Source organism: Salmo trutta, chromosome 6, assembly GCF_901001165.1.
Source record: "Salmo trutta chromosome 6, fSalTru1.1, whole genome shotgun sequence".
NCBI lineage: Eukaryota > Metazoa > Chordata > Actinopteri > Salmoniformes > Salmonidae > Salmo > Salmo trutta.
The window spans coordinates 48,686,086-48,707,350 of NC_042962.1; the positions used below are offsets into that span (position 1 = coordinate 48,686,086).

Sequence of the window (21,265 nt, forward strand, 5' to 3'; positions counted from 1 at the left end):
CATAAACCGTTAGTGTATTTTTGTTAACCTCGAGATGTTTTTCTCTGTCTTTTTTTCCTGCAGTTGACTGCATTGCAGGCTAAAGTGCACTACTTGAAGTATCTCAGTGAGCTGAGGTTGTATGGAGGGAGAGTGTTCAAATCCATACTTTTGGTAAGGCCAATAGCTGTAGCTTTCCCTATTTCAGCCATTGGTCAAATAGAAAACCAATTTGTATCCATATAGATATTGTTCCAAATCCATATCCTGCCTTCTCTCTTTTATACACACACTCTCTCTCACTGTCTCACACACACACACACACACACACACACACACACACACACACACACACACACACACACACACACACACACACACACCCCTCTTCAACCTCAACACACACACACACACACACCCTCACCCCCAACACACACCCCCACAGCAAGGGGAGAAGCAGACAGAGGTGACCTTGCTAGTGGGGCCCAGGTACGGCATCAGTCACGTGATCAACGCCAAGACCAACCTGATGGCCCTGCTGGCAGACTTCAGCCACGTGAACCGCATCGAGATCCTCACAGAGGATGATATCAACGTCCGCGTGGAGTTACACGTCATGGATGTTAGGGTAAGGAGTGGGGCCTGAGGTGTCGAGTTGGCACTGTTAAGTGAGTGGCTTGAGGCTTGGGCGGCAGGTAGACTAGCAGTTAATAGCATTGGACCAGTAACCGAAAGGTCGCTCGTTCGAATCCTGAGCCGGCAAGGTGGAAAAATCTGCCATTCTGCCCTTGAGCAAGGCAGTTAACCCCCAACAACAACTGGGCGCCGATGACGTCGATTAAGGCAGCCCCCCGAACCTCTCTGATTCAGAGGAGTTGGTTTAAATGCGGAAGAAACATTTCGGTTGAATACATTCAGTTGCACAACTGGCTAGGTATCCCCTTTCCCTAAAAATCTACAGATACCCATAAGGCATCATGCCCTGGTCAATATTAGCAGGCTAATAAGTAGAAAAACCAGTTTGTACATAAATACTATTCTTGCAAGAACACATCCTTGTGTTCTGTAATGTTTTTATTTCTTTATGTTTGATCTGTAGCCCATCACGTTGATAATGGAGTCTAGTGATGCCATGAACCTGGCGTGTCTGACAGCAGGGTACTATCGACTCCTAGTGGACTCTAGGAGATCTATCTTCAACATGGCCCACTGCAACAGCATCGCTGAAGAAATGGGTTGGTCAACCTAGTACTATGCGGTGTGTGTGTGTGTGTGTGTGTGTGTGTGTGTGTGTGTGTGTGTGTGTGTGTGTGTGTGTGTGTGCGTGCTTCTGTATACATGTCTATTATATCCAGTATTTTGTCAAATTGTTGAAGTGAGTTCTTCTATTAAACAACAGATCAGGACAATCTTCTGGAGTGGCCGTACAGCACTTCGTTAGGCAACTGTGCTGCCGGCCAGGACGAGCGTTACAGCAGTGACATGGACTTCTCTAACAATGGAGGGAGAGAGAACAACATCTCTCCCTACATCCCCGAGCCCCAACACCATACCCTAACCCTGCAGCAGAACGAGAGGCCGTCGGAGGGGCGGAGGAGTCCCCAGGCCCCACCTCTCCCCCCCGCCAGAAACAAACCCCAAAACTCCCCCCGGAGCGCCAAGGTCTCCTTCATCTTCGGAGACCCCCCTTTGAACACTGTGAATCCCCAGAACTTTGGCTACGAGCGCCTGATGGATGAGAGTCCCGAGGTGCCTGAGCACAGGCCCATAGCCTACTTGCACAACAATGTCAACAACACGGGGGACTTTAGGACCCAGGTGCCCGTGCCCTTCCAATTCGCCGACGGCAGGCCGCATGTGGTCTACAGCAACATCGGCGAGGAGCTGGTGGAGGAACCGCTGCTAAGGGACCTTTGCTATGCAGACACCACGGACGACGCCGAGGATGAGGACGACGCCAGCTGTGAGGAAGACTCTACCGGGACGGGGGGGGGGGAGGGTGGAGGGGGCGGCACGACGGCGGCGAGCAAAGCCACGATCCTCACCCTCTCGGGCTCCAGCGATGACATCATCGACCTGACCTCACTTCCTCCCCCCGAGGGGGGCGATGATGATGATGACGATACTGACGGTGTCCTCCATTCGCTAAATCTCGCCATTGCCGCCCCACCCCCGGGGTTCAGAGACAGTTCTGATGAGGAGAGTCCCGAGGGTCGCCCTTTGGCCACTGCCGACAACAATGACATGCCCGTGTCGCTGATCGACGCTGTCCCCACGGGGTCACATGGCGAGGGGAGCGGCAGGGAAAGGAGTCTGGAGGATGCCATGGTAACGACCCTGCAGGCACTAGAAGCCCTGACCGTGTCCGAGGAGAGGCCACACCCACCACGCCCACAGCGACCACAGCCCAACAGTAACCCAGGTCTTTACTACTATCATAATTATGCCAACATCACTTAGGCCTATAGTTTACAGCTGTTGTGCACACAGTGTAATGGCCTCGCTCTAGTTTTGGTTTTTCAGTGTTCACTGTTGTGCTTTGTGATCAGACCTGGCCCAAATTAGAATTTCTTCAAACTATATGTTGAACTTTGTTAAAAGTGATATAATATAATTGTATTACTTTTATGTAGACAAGGTTGAAAGAAGCTCAAATTATATATTTTTTCTCCCTGGCTCACATAGGTGTGAAAATGTCTCGAGCTTTCAGTCCTGAGTCTTCCTCTGACTCAGGCAATGAGACCAACTCCTCAGAGATGACCGAGGCCACGGAGCAGGCCGCCGCCCACAAACTCATCCACGAGAACCACAGGCGCCTCCTTATCGCCACCTCAGAGGGCTACCAGCCTCTGACGGAGGAAAAGACAGACTTCCCCGTCTCGCCCAGAGTGGCCACCCAAAAAAAAGCCCACAGCCCCTCCCACCATCGAGACGGCGGGCCTCCGTCGTCCACCACGCTCCTTAAACAGACCCTCCATCCAGATGGCATAGAGCTGGATCCAGAAACCACTGATTTTCTGACTAACCTCTCCTCCGGCTTCAGCAAGCGACCCAACTCCGTGGTTGTTGGAGGGAAACGGCTAAAAAAGTTGGCCGACACCAATGGGAAGTTCAACACGTTCAGTACCAGAGACGGCCACAAGGGAAGCCAGCTGGATGTGGAGCGTACCTCGTTCTGCGAGAGGCTGCAGAGAAGGCCGCCTCTTCCTCTACCAGAGAATTCCATCTCCATCATGGCGGAGAACCTGGCAGTGAACAGCCTGCCAAGGAGTCACCGCAGGCTGCCGCGCCCCCCTCCCCCACACCCTGAACGGACAGAGCCTGAGGAGGAACCGGGAGAGGCTGCAGTGGGGGACACTGGGGCGATGGGCGGCGAGGAGGAAGAGTACCTGGGGGGAGCGGCAGGTCCCTTCCCATCCTCCCCGACCAAGAAGTCCCGGGACCCACCCGGTGGACAGGGAGATGCCCCAGGGGAGCAGCTGCAGCAAGTGAGGCAAGGGGTTGCCCGGCTGTGTGAGTACCACCTAGCCAAACGGATCTCGTCCCTCCAGAGCGAGGCTCACAACTCCCTGCAGGGCTCCCAGTGCTCATCGCTGGACGCGGGCTGCAGCACGGGGAGCAGCGCCTGTGGCACCCCAACAGATTCGCCTCTCTGTGCCCCCGACGGCAACCACCACCCGCTCTGCGAATCTTCCACGTCCCTCAGGGTTTTCACCTACGAGGACAAGGCTCCCCATGGCACCCCGGGCCAGATCCCTGGGGGCAGGGACCTCCACCCCCAAGCAGACCCCACACTCCTGCGGAAGATGCTGCCCAACATACACCCTCCTGGGTTAGACACCAGCAGAGAGGGTTCCCTCCGGTCGGCCAAGATGAAAGAAACCACAGGTAGTACAGCTAGAAGGAGTATCCTTCAAAATGATCTGCATGCCAAGACAGCCTGTGTAAGGGGTGCTAACCCCAAGGAGGGTAACGAGTCCTATAGGCAGCTCATTAACTACCTGACAGTGAGCCAGATGCACCAGGGAGGCAGGTTGCACAGTGCAGGCCTGGGAGGGGGAGTCAGGAAGGACACTAGGAGATATATTACCAGTAATCCCCAACTGATAGAGATGGTTAGGAGTAAAGGGAACACCATTCACCGCTATCCCTGCATGCCCCCCTTGTGCTCCTCACCCTTCCTCAGCCCGAGTCTTGTGAACCCCAATGCAGCCACCTCACGGGGTGACAAAGGCCCCCGGCCGTATCACTCCGCCACCCTGCCCGCTAAGTTGAAGAGCAATCCTGACTTGCATGCTCAGAGACCCGCTGACAGTCTTGAAGTAAGGCCCAGTGGCACAGAGAGGAGGAGCTCCTTTTCGGGCCTCGAGAGTGAGTTAGAGAGGGGCGCCATCGACCCTGAGGTCGAGCGGTTCCTGTCCCTGAGGGACAGCATCCATGGAGGGGGCGGGGGTGGGGGCATGGTCCACAGGCCCCCCTCCAGGGCGCGGAGTGTGATGTTCCAAAGCGGTGCCAGCATCTGTGGCCCAGAGGACTGGCTCAGATCTGACTGCAGGACAAAGCATGCCATCCGACAGGCTCCTAACGATTATCTCTGTTTTTCTACTGCCCCTAGTGTAGCTCGCACAGAGCAGCTGGGGACGTCACTGGGAGCGGAAGCAGGAGATCACCCATCAGCTTTCACTAAGCAGGCCAGAGCCTGTGCCACGGCTCCACCCCCTCCTCCTCCGCCACCTCCTCCACCTCCCCTACCAGCCAACATGAGCACCCACAACTCCACTGTGCCAAAGCAGGAGTCCACCGTCACATACAGACAAAACCACATCCAGTCAGTCACAGCCAGCCTCCACCACCAGTGCGAGCCCAATATGAACAGCCTCCAGAGGGGCAGGGACTCCAGTATGAACAGCCTCCACTTGGGCAGGGAACCCAGTACCAACAGCCTGCAGCGGGACAGGGAGCCCAGCATCAACAGCCTCCACCTGGGCAGGGAGCCCAGCATAAACAGCCTCCACCTGGGCAGGGAGCTCAGCACCAACAGCCTGCAGCGGGACAGGGAGCACAGCACCAACAGCCTCCACCTGGGCAAGGAGCCCAGCATCAACAGCCTGCAGCGGGGCAGGGAGCTCAGACGGAGCACCAGTAATGTAACTGTGGGCTCCGGGAGTGTGGAGGTGCTCTTCGACAAAGGCAGAACCAAGTGCCAGCAAGGACCAGTTGACCCCAAACTACAGAGGAGACCCACGAGGAAGAGGTTGTCGAAGAGCTACTCGCAGGGCTCGGTAGCGTCCACGTGCTGGTCGGCTGGGGGTAGAGACAGCCGGAGGGCCTCAGTGATGTTCCCCCTGCAGAAGGACGCCAAGCACATGAAGGGCTCGCAGAAGCTGGACTCGGGCAGCCCCTGGAGGTGCAACGGTCCCTTCAGCTACTGCTTCTTCAAGAGGAAGAGCCAGGCAGAGGATGATGAGGTAGAGGGGGGTGAGATGGGCGAGAGGTCCAGGCGCTGCCGTGGCAGGGAAATGGAGGAAGCAGCGTCTATCTACAGCCCGGCCACGGACGCAGCAGGCGACCAGCTCTACAGCGAGGTCCTGACCAACATGAGCTTCAGCGACCGGCTGTCGCGCATTAACACGCTCAAAGACCGCATGTACGTCTTCCCCGTTGGCTTCTCGGACGTACGCCGCGACGCCAGCGAGCTCATTGCCCTAGTGCGCTCAAGCGTAGGCAGGGGGGACCGCAGCGGCCAGGTGCCACAGATCACAGCCGACCTGTCCCAATACAAGCAGCTGCTGTCAATCGAGTCTAAAGAGCTGGGGCGGGCATGTCGCAGGATGGCCCAGGCCCACGGCAGCCCAGAGGAGATGCTGCTAGCCATCACCTGCAGTTTCCAGGTGCTGTGCTGCCTGTCTGAGGCCTGCATGTGCCTGGTGAGGGGCCTGAGGGCATCAGCCGCCCAACAGCAGAGGGAAGTGGTGGCCAAGGTGGACGAGCTGGTCATGAACTACATCTGCCTGCTGCGCGCAGCCGAGGCGGCGTCCATCGGAGCGCCCAGCGACCACAGCGTCAATGCCCTGGTCCGCCACTCCAGCACCATGTCAGCCATCGCCAACGCACTCACCCGCTCCCTCAAAACGCTGCTTAGCAAGTAGTAGGACGTCCAGCCGACGGCAACGTCTTTTAGTGTTATGTACATTATACAAAGCCATACAAGACCAGGCCTTTGTAATAAGAACTGATGTTATTATAGACACCCTTCTTCTTGTGTACAATTTATTGTCTATGTATATAATGTACATACAGTACATATGATACACTATAAGAATATATAAATTGCTATAGACATTTTGAGAGGTCATTGGGAAGACATGTACTCTTTAATGTGATATTGATGATGCAGTTCTATGTTGCAGTGTGGAGAGGATTGACGTACCGGAGCACTGCATTTAACACTCCTTATTTCTAAATTATGTTGACATGTTTAAAAAAAAAAAAAAATACAGAGGGCATAAAACTATAATGAAAAGACATAAACTATGTAGGCAAGTATCTTATTAAAGAGCTTTTAAGTCGATCAGGCAGTGTGTAATGTTTCATCATTTTTTACATTCTTTCATTGTAAGTGTTTTAATATGATCCTCTCTGGACTCAATGGTGTCCTTCAACATCTATGTATCAGATTGCATTTATATTTTTCCGACCATAAACATAAAAATCCACTCAATATTTTTTTCAGCTTCTCTGACCCATTAAAATATTTTACATATCTGAGTGTCATGGTGTGTCATCACTTGCTATCTAATTTGCTCCACTAACATCTTGTAGAAGAACTCCTTTCAGTAAAAAAAAAAGATGAACTTGTTTTTCTACACCCTAGGCCTAGTAGCTTTCTCTATCTACAAAAAAAATGCTAATGCCATTTTGAACATGAAAATGTTTAATTCCAAATTACGTCTTATTCATTTGGACATAAAACAATCTATTAATTTCAAGTGAACAGGAGGCCCTTCTTTCCTAGAGTGATGCTTCTCATGTGAGCATATTAAGAGGGAGTGTATCACCAAGGCGTTGACAAAGGTTTCTGTGTGTGGATAAAAGAGGCACTTGAGGTATCATCTGACTACAATCTCAGAGTTAAATCAAGTTAAAACACACAGATCCAAAGGCCCTAAAGGGTAAAGGGGGGGGACTGTGAGGACAGTTTGAAAGACCACAATCTGTAAGGGACCGTTCCTTTCCGACTCTCTGGCCAATGTGCTTTTCAAACCAACAGTACGTGTAACTACTATGCCTTGATCACACCAATAGTGCCATTGCTCAAAATAGTACGCAGTATCATCGGGATATGTGTGCAACAAAAGTTCAACTCTCACCTTCTGCTACCATTTCTGTCAAGCCGTCTACGCATACAGTTTGACGCACACGTTTGATAAATCCAACATATGCACCACACAGAACGCACTGCAAATGCCTCTGCAACGCAAAGCTGCAAGGCAAACGCAGCGTTACTTGGAATTGAATGTACTTCTGGTGTACCAAAATGCAATGACGCTGTCGGTGTGATTGAGGCGTTAGTCAGTCGTAGTAGGCCTGATGTATGTGAGGCAGGACAAGCAAATACATTCTCTTTTTTTTAAGGCCCAGTGCAGACAAAACACTTTTTTCCCGGTTTTAAATATATTTCCACAGTATGAGGTTGGAATAATACTGTGAAATTGTGAAAATTATGATAATGTCATTTTAGTGTAAAAGCTGTTTGAAAAGACTGCCTGAAATGTCAGCCTGTTTTGGTGGGTTGGAGTTTTGGTCTTCCAAATAGCATGGACCGTAATGTTGGATGCCAACCGCAGAAAAAACCCACCTAAGAAGAAAGGCATCGATTTTGTCCAATGAGGAAGGGGATGGCAGCTGCAGAGAAATACTTGGGTTTGCAAGGTTGCAGGAGGTGTTGAGTAAGAGTTGATAGGGTAAATAGTGGAATAGGGTGGTGTTTTTTTATCATTTTATTGAGGGCTAATGGTTGGTAGGATAACTTTTCCTTTTCCCCAACAGTATAATAGTGTATCACAAATAATTTTATGTCGGTACGCCGTGAATAGCCTCATACTCCAGTACAGTAGGTGGCAGTGCATGCACCTGAAATCGGATGCGAGCCGCCAAAACAATCCCAAATAAGAACAAGAAGAAGAAGAAGAATTAGGAAGCGGCATTTCCGCTCTACCATGCAAACACGATTCTCGCATCCTTTTCAGTTTTAGGTCTCCTCTCGTGCTGATCTGCCATGCGTGGGCTACAGCGATAATAAGTTAACTTGTTAGCTAACTTGCCCCTTGAGGGATAATTGTTGCATCAAAAATCTCCTACTCGCATAACCAAATTGCACAGAAATATTTAGGACATGCCGAACATCGTGCTTTTCAGCGGGAGCTCCCACCAAGACCTGTCACAAAAAGTGGCTGATCGCCTCGGACTGGAATTGGGGAAAGTGATAACGAAGAAATTCTCCAACCAAGAAACATGGTAGGTTAATTTTTTTACGCATTTCTCGTCTGTCTTTAGATACGTGCATGATTAGCTAACTTGCCAGCTGCGTTAGCTGAGCTAGCCTAGCAAGCTCGCTGGTGCTGGACGTTAACTTACTGCAGCCTGGGTCATGCATGCACATGTGCGCAGGAGTAGTAAGTTTGCCAGCAATGCGAACGTCACTGAATAACGCTAGTTTGCTGACGTTATTACATCAACCCCTAAATTGGCTAGTTAGTTATATCTAGTTATGTAATCCCATGGTCGCGCATGCTGGTGTTCATTGTTTAGTCGTAACTTTGAAAGATACAACATGCTAGCTAGTTTGCGAAAAGACTGACGTGACTTGATAATAGTCAACAGTTCGTGTAAACAGAACCAACAGAGAACAAGGCCACGTTCAGTATGCAAACGTCTTGAAACGTTGTAGCGACAAAATGTAATGAAAATAACTGAGTGATAACTGTGCAGGTAGCCTAGTGGGTAAGAGTGTTGGGCCAGCAACCAAAAAGCCTGCTGTTTGAATCCCCTAACCGACTAAGTGAAAAATCGGTCGATGTGCCCTAAGTGTACTTTTAGTCGCTCTGGATAAGAGCCTCTGCTAAAAAAAAAATATATATACGTTTTTTTTATCCGAATTGTTCCTATAATTGTTTGCCCCTGGTTCCATCTCCGCCGACATTGTCATGCACTTAACCCTAATACAGAGCAATTTACAGGTGCAATATGAGCCTCTGCTAAAATGACTCAAATATAAAATGTTTTTCATTTATACATTTTCCTTATCTGAATTGTTGCTATAATTGTTTGCCCTGCTGCCACCCTCAGTTCCATTTTAGCCTAAATGATGTCATGCACTTAATCTAGGTTCATTTCCAGCGAGTAAGCAAGCTGACCTAATTGTTAAGTAGAGATGTTAACTACATAAACCTGCGCTGGTGCATGTTGACGTTACATTACTTGCAATGTGATGCAATGGGTGTGAGTGAGTTCACTGCACTGCCCCATGAACCAAGGTGAGCTAAGGTCTCCTATTGATTTAGCCTAGCTACATTACTTGTCCCCTATGTGCAATAATGGGTTTTTGTCAGCTATATTAATACAATAATCTGCATTAGAATTTGTGGATACTTTTGGAGAAAGATTGGCCTCATAGTGGGACACCGATAAATATGATCTTATTGTGGGATGTCCTCCTTGCAAGGACGAAAAGTGGGAAGATCATTGCAGAGGATAGTCTTATACTCAGCTGGCCCCTCCCAGGATTTTGTGTTAAATGCTCTACGCCAAAGCTTTCTCTGCCTCTAACCTTGTTCTGAACACCTCCAAAACAAAGGTCATGTGGTTTGGTAAGAAGAATGCCCCTCTTCACACAGGTGCTATTACTACCTCTGAGGGTTTAGAGCTTGAGGTAGTCACCTCATACAAGTACTTGGGAGTAAGGCTAGACGGTACACTGTCCTTCACTCAGCACATAGCAAAGCTAAGGTTAAATCTAGACATGGTTTCCTTTATCGTAAACGCCCCTCTTTCCCCCAGCTGCCAAACTAACCCTGATTCAGATGACCATCCTACCCATGCTAGATTACGGAGATGTGATTTTATAGATCGGCAGGTAAGGGTGCTCTCGTGCTGCTAGATGTTCTTTACCATTCAGCCATCAGATTTGCCACCAATGCTCCTTATAGGACACATCGCTGCACTCTATACTCCTCTGTAAACTGGTCATCTCTGTATACTCGTCGCAAGACCCTCTGGTTGATGCTGATTTATTAAACCCACTTAGGCCTCACTCCCCCCTATGTGAGATATCTACTGCAACCCTCATCCTCCACATTCAACACCTGTTCTGCAAGTCATATTCTGTTAAGGTCCCCAAAGCGCACACATCCCTGGGTCGTTCGTCTTTTCAGTTCGCTGCAGCTCGCTACTGGAGAAAGCTGCAACAAACACTCAAACTGGACAGTTCTATCTCCATCTCTTCATTCAAAGACTCAATCATGAACACTCTTACTGACAGTTGTGACTGCTTCGCATGATGTATTGTCATCTCTACCTTCTTGCCCTTGGTGCTGTTGTCTGTGCCCAATGTTTGTACCATGTTTTGTGTTGCTACCATGCTGTGTTGTGTGGCTGTTGTGTTGTCTTAGGTCTCTCTTTATGTTGTGGTGTCACTTGTTGTGATATGTGTTGTCCTATATTATTTTTTTTTCATCCCAGCCACCGTCCCCGCAGGATGCTGTCATTGTAAATAAGAATTTGTTCTTGACGGACTTGCCTAGTTAAATGAATAAAAATGATGAAACACACCGAGAATCTCACGGCCGATAGGTATTTATCACAGTGGGAGGCCGTTCCTTCTCTTGCAAGAACAAAAGCAGAACCTGTAACGACGAACCTACTGATTCTACTTCTAGAATCGCAATGCTTGTCAGTGGCCCTCAATTTGACTTTGAGCCAATCAAAGAGCACAAACCCCTGCGTGGGGGAGCTAACAAAAAAGGGAAACAATTAGGGCATTTTCTCCGTACATCCATGGATGAGCCAGTCACACTTCATATTAGAGGTCGACTGATTATTGGAGGACCAAAAATATATATATATATTTGTAATAATGACAATTACAACAATACTGAATGAACACTTATTTTATCTTAATATAATGCATAAATAAAAGTCAATTTAGTCTCAAATAAATAATGAGACATGTTCAATTTGGTTTAAATAATGCAAAAACACAGTGATGAGAAGAAAGTAAAAAAAAGCTCAAGTTTAAGTTCCTTGCTCAGAACATATGAAAGCTAGTGGTTCCTTTTAACATGAGTCTTCAATATTCCCAGGTAAGAAGTTTTAGGTTGTAGTTATTATAGGACTATTTCTCTCTCTAAACCGTTTGTATTTGATATACCTTTGACTATTGGATGTTCTTATAGGCACTATACTATTGCCGGGCTAATCTCGGGAGTTGATAGGCATGAAGTCATAAACAGCGCTGTGCTTCAAGCACAGCGAAGAGCTGCTGGCAAATGCAGGAAAGTGCTGTTTGAATGAATGCTTACGAGCCTGCTGCTGCCTACCACCGCTCAGTCAGACTGCTCTATCAAATCATAGACTTAATTATAATATAATAAACACACAGAAATGCGAGCCTTAGGTCATTAATATGGTCGAATCCGGAAACGATAATTTCGAAAACGAAACGTTTATTCTTTCAGTGAATTACGGAACTGTTCCATATTTTATCAAACGGGTGGCATCCCTAAGTCTAAATATTGCTGTTACATTGCACAACCTTCAATGTTATGTCATAATTATGTACAATTCTGGCAAATTAATGACGGTCTTTGTTAGGAAGAAATGGTCTTCACACAGTTCGCAACGAGCCAGGCGACCCAAACGGCTGCATATACCCTGACTCTGCTTGCACAGAACGCAAGAGAAGTGACACAATTTCCCTAGTTAATATTGCCTGCTTACATTAAAATAATTTAACTAAATATGCAGGTTTAAAAAAAATATACTTGTATATTGATTTTAAGAAAGGCATTGATGTTTATGGTTAGGTACATTGGTACATTGACAGTGCTTTTTTTGTGAATGCGCTTGTTAAATCATCACCCGTTTGGCGAAGTAGGCTGTGATTTGATGATAAATTAACAGGCACCCCATTGATTATTTGCAACGCAGGACAAGCTAGTTAAACTAGTAATATCATCAACCATGTGTAGTTAACTAGTGATTATGAGAATAGTTTTTTCTAAGATAAGTTTAATGCTAGCTAGCACCTTACCTTGGCTCCTTGCTGCACTTGCGTAACAGGTGGTCAGCCTGCCACGCAGTCTCCTCGTGGAGGTCAATGTAATCGGCGTCCAAAAATGCCAATTACCGATTATGAAAACTTGACAATGGCCCTAATTAATCGGCCATGCCAATTAATTGGTCGATCTCTACTTCATATGCAATGTAGGCTATGGGATGGTAGCAAGCTAAGTGCACAGACGGAATGCACACAACAGTAAATACTTCTCTAAGCTAGCTAACCACTGTAGCTAATAACGTTAGACAATAGATTAGCTAGTTTCGATGAAACAGCTGCCTGTGTTAGCTGCTGAGTTAGTGCAGTGTCCCACAGCCAGATAACTACGTAGCAAGATGACAAATAAACAATTGAATGCACTCTCCATAATCCCATACTGCCAGTGCCAGCCTATTGCCAAATGTTTTGCTAGCTCGCTAACGTTACCATATTGTGCTAGCTAGTGACTAGGCCGCGGGGATGGCACATTCAGACTGCACAAGCAAAGGAGCGTAATTGTAGCTTAAGACTTATCTACCGGTACACACGGTAAATACTTCATACTCTTCTTAGGCCTAGTTAAGACAAAATGTTGCAGGTTTAACAACATGATTCTTAATTTTTACTTCTCAAATATAGTTACAACCAGGCTTATTGTGTAGCCTATTACCAGCAACATAATCTGCGAAGGACAGCAGCAGGAGGAGGGGGGTCAGGAACAGGTTTTTTTTCAACTGATTATCTTGTGTGTCTTAATTATTTCATCAAACAGTGCGCTTAAAGCATCAGACAAGCTCAGTGCATCAGACAAGCTCAGTGCATACTGATTTTATTAACTTAGTGTGTGCCTATATATGGAAAAATACATGTTTAAAAAACAATTGGTTGAAAGAACACTTTCACTTTTTTTTAATACTCTGCGACAGTCCTAGTCTGTACCGTAGCGGTTGGTCTCGTGTCTCCTCACGTCTTGCTTACGCTCTCCCCTTAGAACACAGATTCCCTCGTGCCTCCTCTTCTGGGTGGTTCAGATAGGTAGACCGGCTGTTGCGTTAATTGCCTCTCTTGGTCAGATGTGAGCACATGACTCCAGCGGAGGCAGGAAAAGGGGGTTGTCCTGTCTGGAATGTTTGACGTTTCTTTTTTTACTTGTTTTGATGCCTGCAACTTGTGGAGAGATGGTGTGTGTGTGTACACTGATTCCCGGAAGTCTGCTTTTCCACACACACTTTCAAATGAGTTCTCATGTGAGGCTAGTTAGTCAACGTTAAGCTCGCTCTGATCACTCCAATTTACTGCACCAGACCTCCTCCAGTCCTCCGCTTTTGGCGTGCAGTTATGATACTGTGTTGTTGGAAAGTGATTCTTGGTGCAGTATCTTTCATGAGTGAGTAGCGGTTGCCCTTTTTTCTTAGCATACCTTGTAGGGGGAGGGGAGATGGCCTAGTTGATAAAGGTCCTTGGTGAGAAGATTATGATCAGCCTTCTCCGTCAGGGTATAGGAGCTATAGGCGTAGAGCGATAAGAGCAGGGTAATGAGGAGGAAGGGATGATCTTCTCTACCTCAGTGTGGAGGTGAGTGAGAGGTTCCATGGTGGTGGTAAGAATTATGATCCTCATCCTTTCCTTAAGATGACACTAAATAATAATAATAATGCCGCTTCTCTTGGTCAGCGTGGAGATCGGGGAGAGCGTGCGCGGCGAGGACGTCTACATTGTGCAGAGCGGCTGCGGGGAGATCAACGACAACCTGATGGAGCTGCTGATCATGATCAACGCGTGCAAGATCGCCTCGTCGTCCCGCGTCACCGCCGTCATCCCCTGCTTCCCCTACGCCCGACAGGATAAAAAAGACAAGGTAAGCCTACCTGCCGGGCTGCTCCCAGGCACAAATAAGTCACTACTGTGATTCACTGTGTGGTGTTCCGTATGTAGTGCGAAACGTAGCGTATTTACAGTACCAGTCAAAAGTTTGGACACACCTACTCGTTCAAGGGTTTTTCTTTATTTGTACTATTTTCTATATTGTAGAATAATAGTGAAGACATCAAACTATGAAATAACATATGGAATCATGTAGTAACCAAAAAAGTGTTAAACAAATCAAAATATATTTCAGATTCTTCAAAGTAGAAGAACCTTTGCCTTGATGACAGGTTTGCACACTCTTGGCATTCTCTTAACCAGCTTCATGAAGTAGTCACCTGGAATTAATTTCAATTAACAGGTGTGCCTTGATAAAAGTTAAATGGTGGAATTGATTTCCTTCATCCGTTGTGACAAGGTAGGGGTGGTATACAGGCGATAGCCCTATTTGGTAAAAGACCAAGTCCATATTATGGCAAGAACAGCTCAAATAAGAAAAGAGAAACGACAGTCCAGCACTTTAAGACATGAAGGTCAGTCAATCCGGAAAATGTCGAACTTCGAAAGTTTCTTCAAGTGCAGTTGCAAAAACCATCAAGCACTATGATGAAACTGGGTCTCATGAGGACTGAATAAATCTTCAGAGTTCAAGTAACGGACACATCTCAAAATCAACTGTTCAGAGGAGACTGCGTGAATCAGGCCTTCATGGTCGAATTGCTGCAAAGAAACCACTACTAAGAAGATACTTGCTTGGGCCAAGAAACACAAGCAATGGACATTCGACCAGTGGAAATCTGCCCTAAATTTAGATTTTTGGTTCCAACCACTGTGTTTTTGTGAGACTCAGAGTAGGTGAACGGATGATCTCTGCATGTATTGTTCCCACCGTGAAGCATGGAGGTGGTGTGGGGGTGCTTTGCTGGTGACACTGATTTATTTAGAATTCAATGCACACTTAACCAGCATGGCTACCACAGCATTCTGCAGCAATATGCCATCCCATCTTGTTTACGCTTAGTGGGACTATAATTTGTTTTTTAACAGGACAGTGACCCACCACACCTCCAGGCTGTGTAAGGGATATTTGACCAAGGAGAGTAATGGAGTGCTGCATCAATGTCCTGGCCTCCACAATCACCCGACCTCAACCCAGTTGAGGTGGTTTAGGATGAGTTGGACCGCAGAGTGAAGGAAAAGCAGCCAACAAGTGCTCAGCATATGTGGGAACTCCAAGACTGTTGGAAAAGCATTCCAGGTGAAGCTGGTTGAGAGAATGCCAAGAGTGTACAAAGCTGTCATCAAGGCAAAGGGTAGCTACATTGAGATTCTTGAAATGTGAATGTCATCCAATAACTAATGTGTTACTACACAAAAACCATACGAAAAATACAGCGGCTCCCAAATATATAGCTGTAGGTTTGAATCGGAGCATGGTTCATCACCTGACAACAATTAGGCCTAATTCTCATTAACAGTTCGTGCTAATGTTACTTAACTGAAAGGTGACGGCAGGCATTCCAAGAGGGGAGAAAAGGTTCACAGACCACTGCTTATCTGGTAAATGATTGTCACACACTGTTTCAGTTAATAAAGTAACAACAGTTTCCTCATGTAGCAAGCCACACTTGTTCTGAGGCCTATCCTATATTCCACCGTTTCTCCCTCTTTCTCCCCAAAGACATTGTATCAAGCACCAGTTACTATCATGAGACCCTAAGCACGAGATCTGTAACGTTTTGGAGCATATTTAACCTTTATTTAACTAGGCAAGTCAGTCGAACAAATTCTTATTTACAATGACGGCCTACTCCGGGCGACGCTGGGCCAATTGTGCGCCGCCCTATGGGACTCCCAATCACGGGCCGGATGTGATTTCGAACCAGGTACTAGTGACGCCTCTTGCACTGAGATGCAGTGTCTTAGACCGCTGCGCCACTCGGGAGCCCTATGTTTTCTAACATGAAGGTGTAACATGCCGGACCTCAAAGGCCCCTCTAATGTAGTGGCATACTGTAGCCCTGCTCCAGTCCTCCCGTGTACCCCCAGCAGCACACATTTTTGTTGTAGCCCCGGGCTGACTTAACTGATTCAAGGTCATGTCTAGCAGGGATCCTGCTAATGTCAGTGACGTCATAACTTGTATATTCGAGGTCACGTTGGAGAATTTTTGCAATTTAGCTAACCCTTTTCCTAACCTTCAGTGTTCCTAACCTGCTTTGAAAAGTCACTTCTGACATTAGGGGCATCCCATCTAGTCGAAACCCTGATTCAACTCATTGAGGGCTTGATTAGTTGCATCAGGTGTGCTCGTCTGGGCCTACAACAAAAATGTGTGCTGTAGGGGTTACTGGAGGACGAGTTGCGAAATACATCTGTAGCCTATACAAACACTCGGAACTACAAGTTCTAGAACAGGACATAACCGATTTCAGAGGGTTTACTTATGTTTGTAAATCAAAGTTCAATACGAGAAGGATTTACACGGGGTATGTTTGCTTCTACCAAATGATGGATGTTTAATTCCACATATAGGCCTATCACTGTTGTCTTTTCCCCGAGGCATGTTAAATCAATTCATGGCACTGTGGAATGTGACCTAGAACAAAATAGATGTTGAAACAAGCGTCTTGCCAGAGTTGAACGTGTGTGTGTGTGTGTGTGTGTGTGTGGTGTGTGTGTGTGTGTGTGTAGATAAAGTAACCTGTGAGTTGTGATTTGTCCCCTGAAACCAGAGTCTCTACAGTCACCTTGTGCTGCTATTTGGCTACAGAGGGCTGTGTGTGCATTAACCACAGAAGACCAAGGTGTCTGTGTTGAACACGCCACAACCTGTAGCCAACCATCGCCTGTTGTCCGTCACCTGGCCTGGATTGTGTTCCTTGTGGCGGAGCAGAGGATTTAGACTTGGACTAGTTATTTAAATCCAGGGCATTTTACTGTAGTACTACAATTGTTGCCACGCCGAATAATAACATTGTGTGCTTCGTTTGAAAGAGCCTGTAACTCCCTCTGTCCCAGAGTCGTGCTCCTATCTCAGCCAAGCTGGTGGCCAACATGCTGTCTGTAGCCGGCGCCGACCACATCATCACAATGGACCTCCACGCCTCGCAGATCCAGGTAGGCAGCGTCTAACACGTCACAGCAGTGCAGTCGCAGGGTGCAGTTTCCCCTGTCGATTTTAAATGAAGTTATATTGAATTGAAACGACTAGTAGTAGTCGTTAGTTTCATTCCAAGTTATTGCAGTGAAGTCTGGGGTTGTCGCTATGTTTTTGCTCAATATTAGGCTAATGGGAGAGGCTGTATATTCTCATGTTAAAGGGGAAATGTTTTAAACTTTTTTCTGATCTCTCTGTAGGGATTCTTCGACATCGCCGTGGACAACCTGTATGCAGAGCCCGCGGTCCTCCAATGGATCCGGGAGAACATTCCAGAGTGGAAGAACAGCTGCATTGTGTCCCCTGACGCTGGAGGAGCCAAACGGTAATAAACAATTCAATGTGGCAGGGTCACATGAACCAGATACGGCTGGTCCTGAGGACTTCAACAATGTGGAAAAGCTATGGGGAAAGTCAAATGTTTGGACCTGTTCATCTCTCCCTTGTTTAACCTTTTCATTTGGTGTTTCTTTGTACTGGTCCATCTTGGAGATTAGTTATTCTAGACTTTCTGGAGGTCATGCGAATTAGATGCTATTTCAGCTGAGTGCTGACATGCACATCTCATTTCTCATCTCTTTGTTTTAAATTCCTGTATCCAGAGTGACCTCCATCGCTGACCGTCTGAATGTGGAGTTTGCCCTCATCCACAAGGAGAGGAAGAAGGCCAACGAGGTGGACCGCATGGTCCTGGTCGGAGACGTGAAGGACCGCGTGGCCATCTTGGTCGACGACATGGCCGACACCTGCGGTACCATCTGCAAAGCTGCTGAGAAGTGAGCAACCACACGTGTATATATACACTCACACAGCTAATATCCCCAAAGTTACTCTACCATGGCCTTGATCTAGTTTATTTGTGTTTGACTTGTGGCTTGTGGTGTCAATACAAGTCAGTATTTATAGATGGTTGCTGTGTAGGCTCATCTGTTGAGCATCCGTTGATCTCAAATCACCGTATTGGTTATTGACCTGAACCATTGTATCAAACCTAATGAGATTGTGTCGAGGGTGAGAAGTGATATGGAGACTCAAAATCCACTCGGTTTTTTTTCTGCATCAAAATGGGGGGCTTGGCCAAATGTAGAAGCCCTCCTGTTTGCTGCAGTTACAAAACGTAGCTGTTTTTAAAGCAAGTTTTCTGCTATTTTTATTTTACTGTTTGGACATAGGCGGCCCGAGAGAAAAGGGGGGAAAAACCTGGAAGTCATTATCGTTTGTTCCAATCTCAACCATGGCTCCCGTTTCACTGTCTCTGAAACGCTTCAACATTTCACTCTTCTATTTGATGCTTGTGCATATTTAATTTTTCCACTTTGCTCATATGCATTATTTTATGACTTTCAAACGCAGTTTCCATATTACTGTCACTTTTTTTTTTTTGTTATTACACCACTCATATCTCTCTCTAGATTGATTGATGCCGGTGCGATCAAGGTCTATGCTATCCTCACGCACGGCATATTTTCCGGTCCGGCCATCGCGCGTATCAACGATGCTCCCTTCGAGGCCGTGGTGGTCACCAACACCATCCCCCAGGAGGAGAAGATGAAGTCGTGCCCAAAGATCCAGGTACCCACTGTCCAGATGGGCACTTCCTGTTTACTCACACGTCCTGGTACCTTTTAGCCAATGAGGTTTGAGGAATCCCTTTGTTGATACATGCAGCATTTTGCCTCTCCCATGTCTCGAAACTGTAGCTAGCTGCTGTTAGAGCTAACCATTCCAACCAGGATTGATTGGCTGCCCTATAGGTTACCTGACCTGAGGTACTGGTTGATGGCAGTCTGCCATAGAGATGTGTATATATTATGTTGTATTTCAATGGTCTCCACCAGATCATAGATATAGCCATGATCCTGGCCGAGGCGATCAGGAGAACCCACAACGGCGAGTCGGTGTCCTACCTCTTCAGCCACGTGCCCTTGTAAAGGATGGCCACGAGCAAGAGGGCACAGCGGCCGTTTCTCTCCTCATGCTCCAATCAGCTCGCACCTTCAACGACCACGCCCTCCCGGAAGTCCTTAAACCCTGACGGTTTGGGCCAATTACACGTGACCGATTCCTAAAGGCCACGCCCACTTTCCCAGCTCCGTTGTTCCGTGTGGAGACCCAAGAAAGAGTATCACCTCCTCTTTGAGACCAGCAAGTTTCTATTTATGCTTATTACCATGTTAAGATTTCCTTACCGTGTTTGTTTCAATATCATGCTTTGCCAGCCATGCCACCCAAGGGATCTGGCTGTCATTTTAACCAAAGGTCCATTGCCTAACGATGTTCCTGTTTGTTGTACCTCCATTTTTCTTACATTTCACTATAAATGAAAGCATTCCATTGTGTCATGTCACTTCTTGAGAATCTGCAATACTGTTGGTTTTAGATGCACCTTTGTTTCATCAATACACGCCGATTACGAAATACCAGGGTCCTATTCACTCGACTCAAAACGGTAGCAAACAGGGAGGGACTATCTGTACAATAAATGCCTGTCTTCATTTTCTGTTGTGAAATGTTTTGCTGCAGTGTGTGCTAATCAATGCCACCCAGGGTTGTTTAGTCATCAACAGCTGATTTTTTTTTTAACATTTTTTTTTCTTTTAAATTTCTTTAACCAGCAACATTTGGTTAGTGTGGAACTTAAGTCAAGTTTTTTTTTTATCAAAAAGATCCAGAGTAGAGGCTGTATTTGTTCAACCAGCAGATACCTACATAATGTTTAAGCATCTAGCATTGTCTCAAAGTCCCAATATTGTATCATGGAATTCAATTTGAGATATGAGGGAGACAGTTGTTGTAAGCATTTCCACATTTTCTGGCATTCTAGTTCAAACATTATTTCGTTAGTGCCACGTAACAAGGCCAAATCTGATTTGCCATTTTAGTTTCCTTCATTTGGTATGCACCTAATGGTGCACTCCCTCTTGTGACGGACTGGTGTCATTGCAGGGCCTCATACTCACCTTCGTATTTCTGATTTTATTACTATCTTGAAATTGCTCATTTACTAAAACTCCCAACACCACTACTAATCTCCTGCTGCCCAGTTTTTCAAAAGTTATTTTTCAGATTTCGCCGATAGGATTAAATGAATAGAACGGGTATCCACATTCAAGTCAATGATACACCCGCTCCATTTCTATGCATTTAATCCGATAACTTGGAAAAACTGGGGACAGTACCTCCGTATATCAAGTTTATCCATCTTGTCAAAGGGTGATTGGTCGAACAACCCACACCCAAAAGGTCATGAACTTCAAAGTTCTACTTTCCTCATGTCTTTAGTGTTTTTTTTTTTGTTTTTTTTCCAAATGTTTGTTAAAGTTTTATAATGTACGAGTGTAACTCCTCTGTGTTCATTTTCTCCTGTTGTACGGTGAGTGTGCGCCAAAGGCAGTCTTCAGAATGAATTAGCGGATTGGTTGAAAACTGCTGGCGGACAGGCAGCCACACGTTTATTTTTACACCACCAGGGTTTTCATTAACAATAAACTGACAATGACATTACATAATGCTGACTGTCTTCTTTTCTTTGACCTTTGGTTACTGAGAATCCTCAGATGAATTGTTATCGACAGTACACTGTTATTTTCCCTATGGTGATCCCATTGGAAGATGCGAGTTATTAGGTGGCCATATGAGGAGTATGTGTTGCTACTCATAGCACCATAATCCGGTGGCAGTGCCATGTGAAAGCAAGAAAGGACCCTGGTTGAATGAATGTTTGTCACAGGTCTTCAGAAAGGTGAGTTCACTAAACTGGCCATGCAACACCACCGCCCAACCACCATCTAGGATCAGGTCCTCCTGGACCATGTAATCTTATTCATTGTGATCTAAAAGGCTAAACTGGTCCTAGATCAGCACTCCTAGTCTGAGACGCTTTGCCCTGGACTCCCATCCAAGGACCAACCAGGACGAATATCCTTGTCTAGGCTCAGACTGAG

At 46.7% G+C, this 21,265-nt stretch overlaps 2 protein-coding genes across 4 annotated transcripts in view; both read left to right on the forward strand.

Moving 5' to 3' along the window:
* LOC115196087 (FERM and PDZ domain-containing protein 4) overlaps positions 1-6,742 on the forward strand; it is a 67,281-nt gene extending 60,539 nt beyond the window's left edge. For all 3 annotated transcript variants that reach the window (XM_029756618.1, XM_029756619.1, XM_029756620.1), the window contains 5 exons: positions 64-153; positions 425-607; positions 1,079-1,214; positions 1,379-2,401; positions 2,665-6,742. In XM_029756618.1, the coding sequence (XP_029612478.1) occupies positions 64-153; positions 425-607; positions 1,079-1,214; positions 1,379-2,401; positions 2,665-6,128 (4,896 nt within the window). In that variant the 3' untranslated portion in view covers positions 6,129-6,742. The remainder of the gene's footprint in view (positions 1-63; positions 154-424; positions 608-1,078; positions 1,215-1,378; positions 2,402-2,664) is intronic.
* A 1,421-nt stretch (positions 6,743-8,163) lies between these two features.
* Positions 8,164-20,825, forward strand: LOC115196088 (ribose-phosphate pyrophosphokinase 2). The gene is made up of 7 exons (XM_029756622.1): positions 8,164-8,496; positions 13,970-14,153; positions 17,183-17,281; positions 17,522-17,646; positions 17,924-18,097; positions 18,734-18,893; positions 19,160-20,825. The coding sequence occupies exons 1-7, from the start codon at positions 8,375-8,377 to the stop codon at positions 19,250-19,252; spliced, it is 957 nt and encodes a 318-aa protein (XP_029612482.1). The 5' UTR covers positions 8,164-8,374; the 3' UTR covers positions 19,253-20,825.
* Positions 20,826-21,265: the final 440 nt, after the last annotated feature.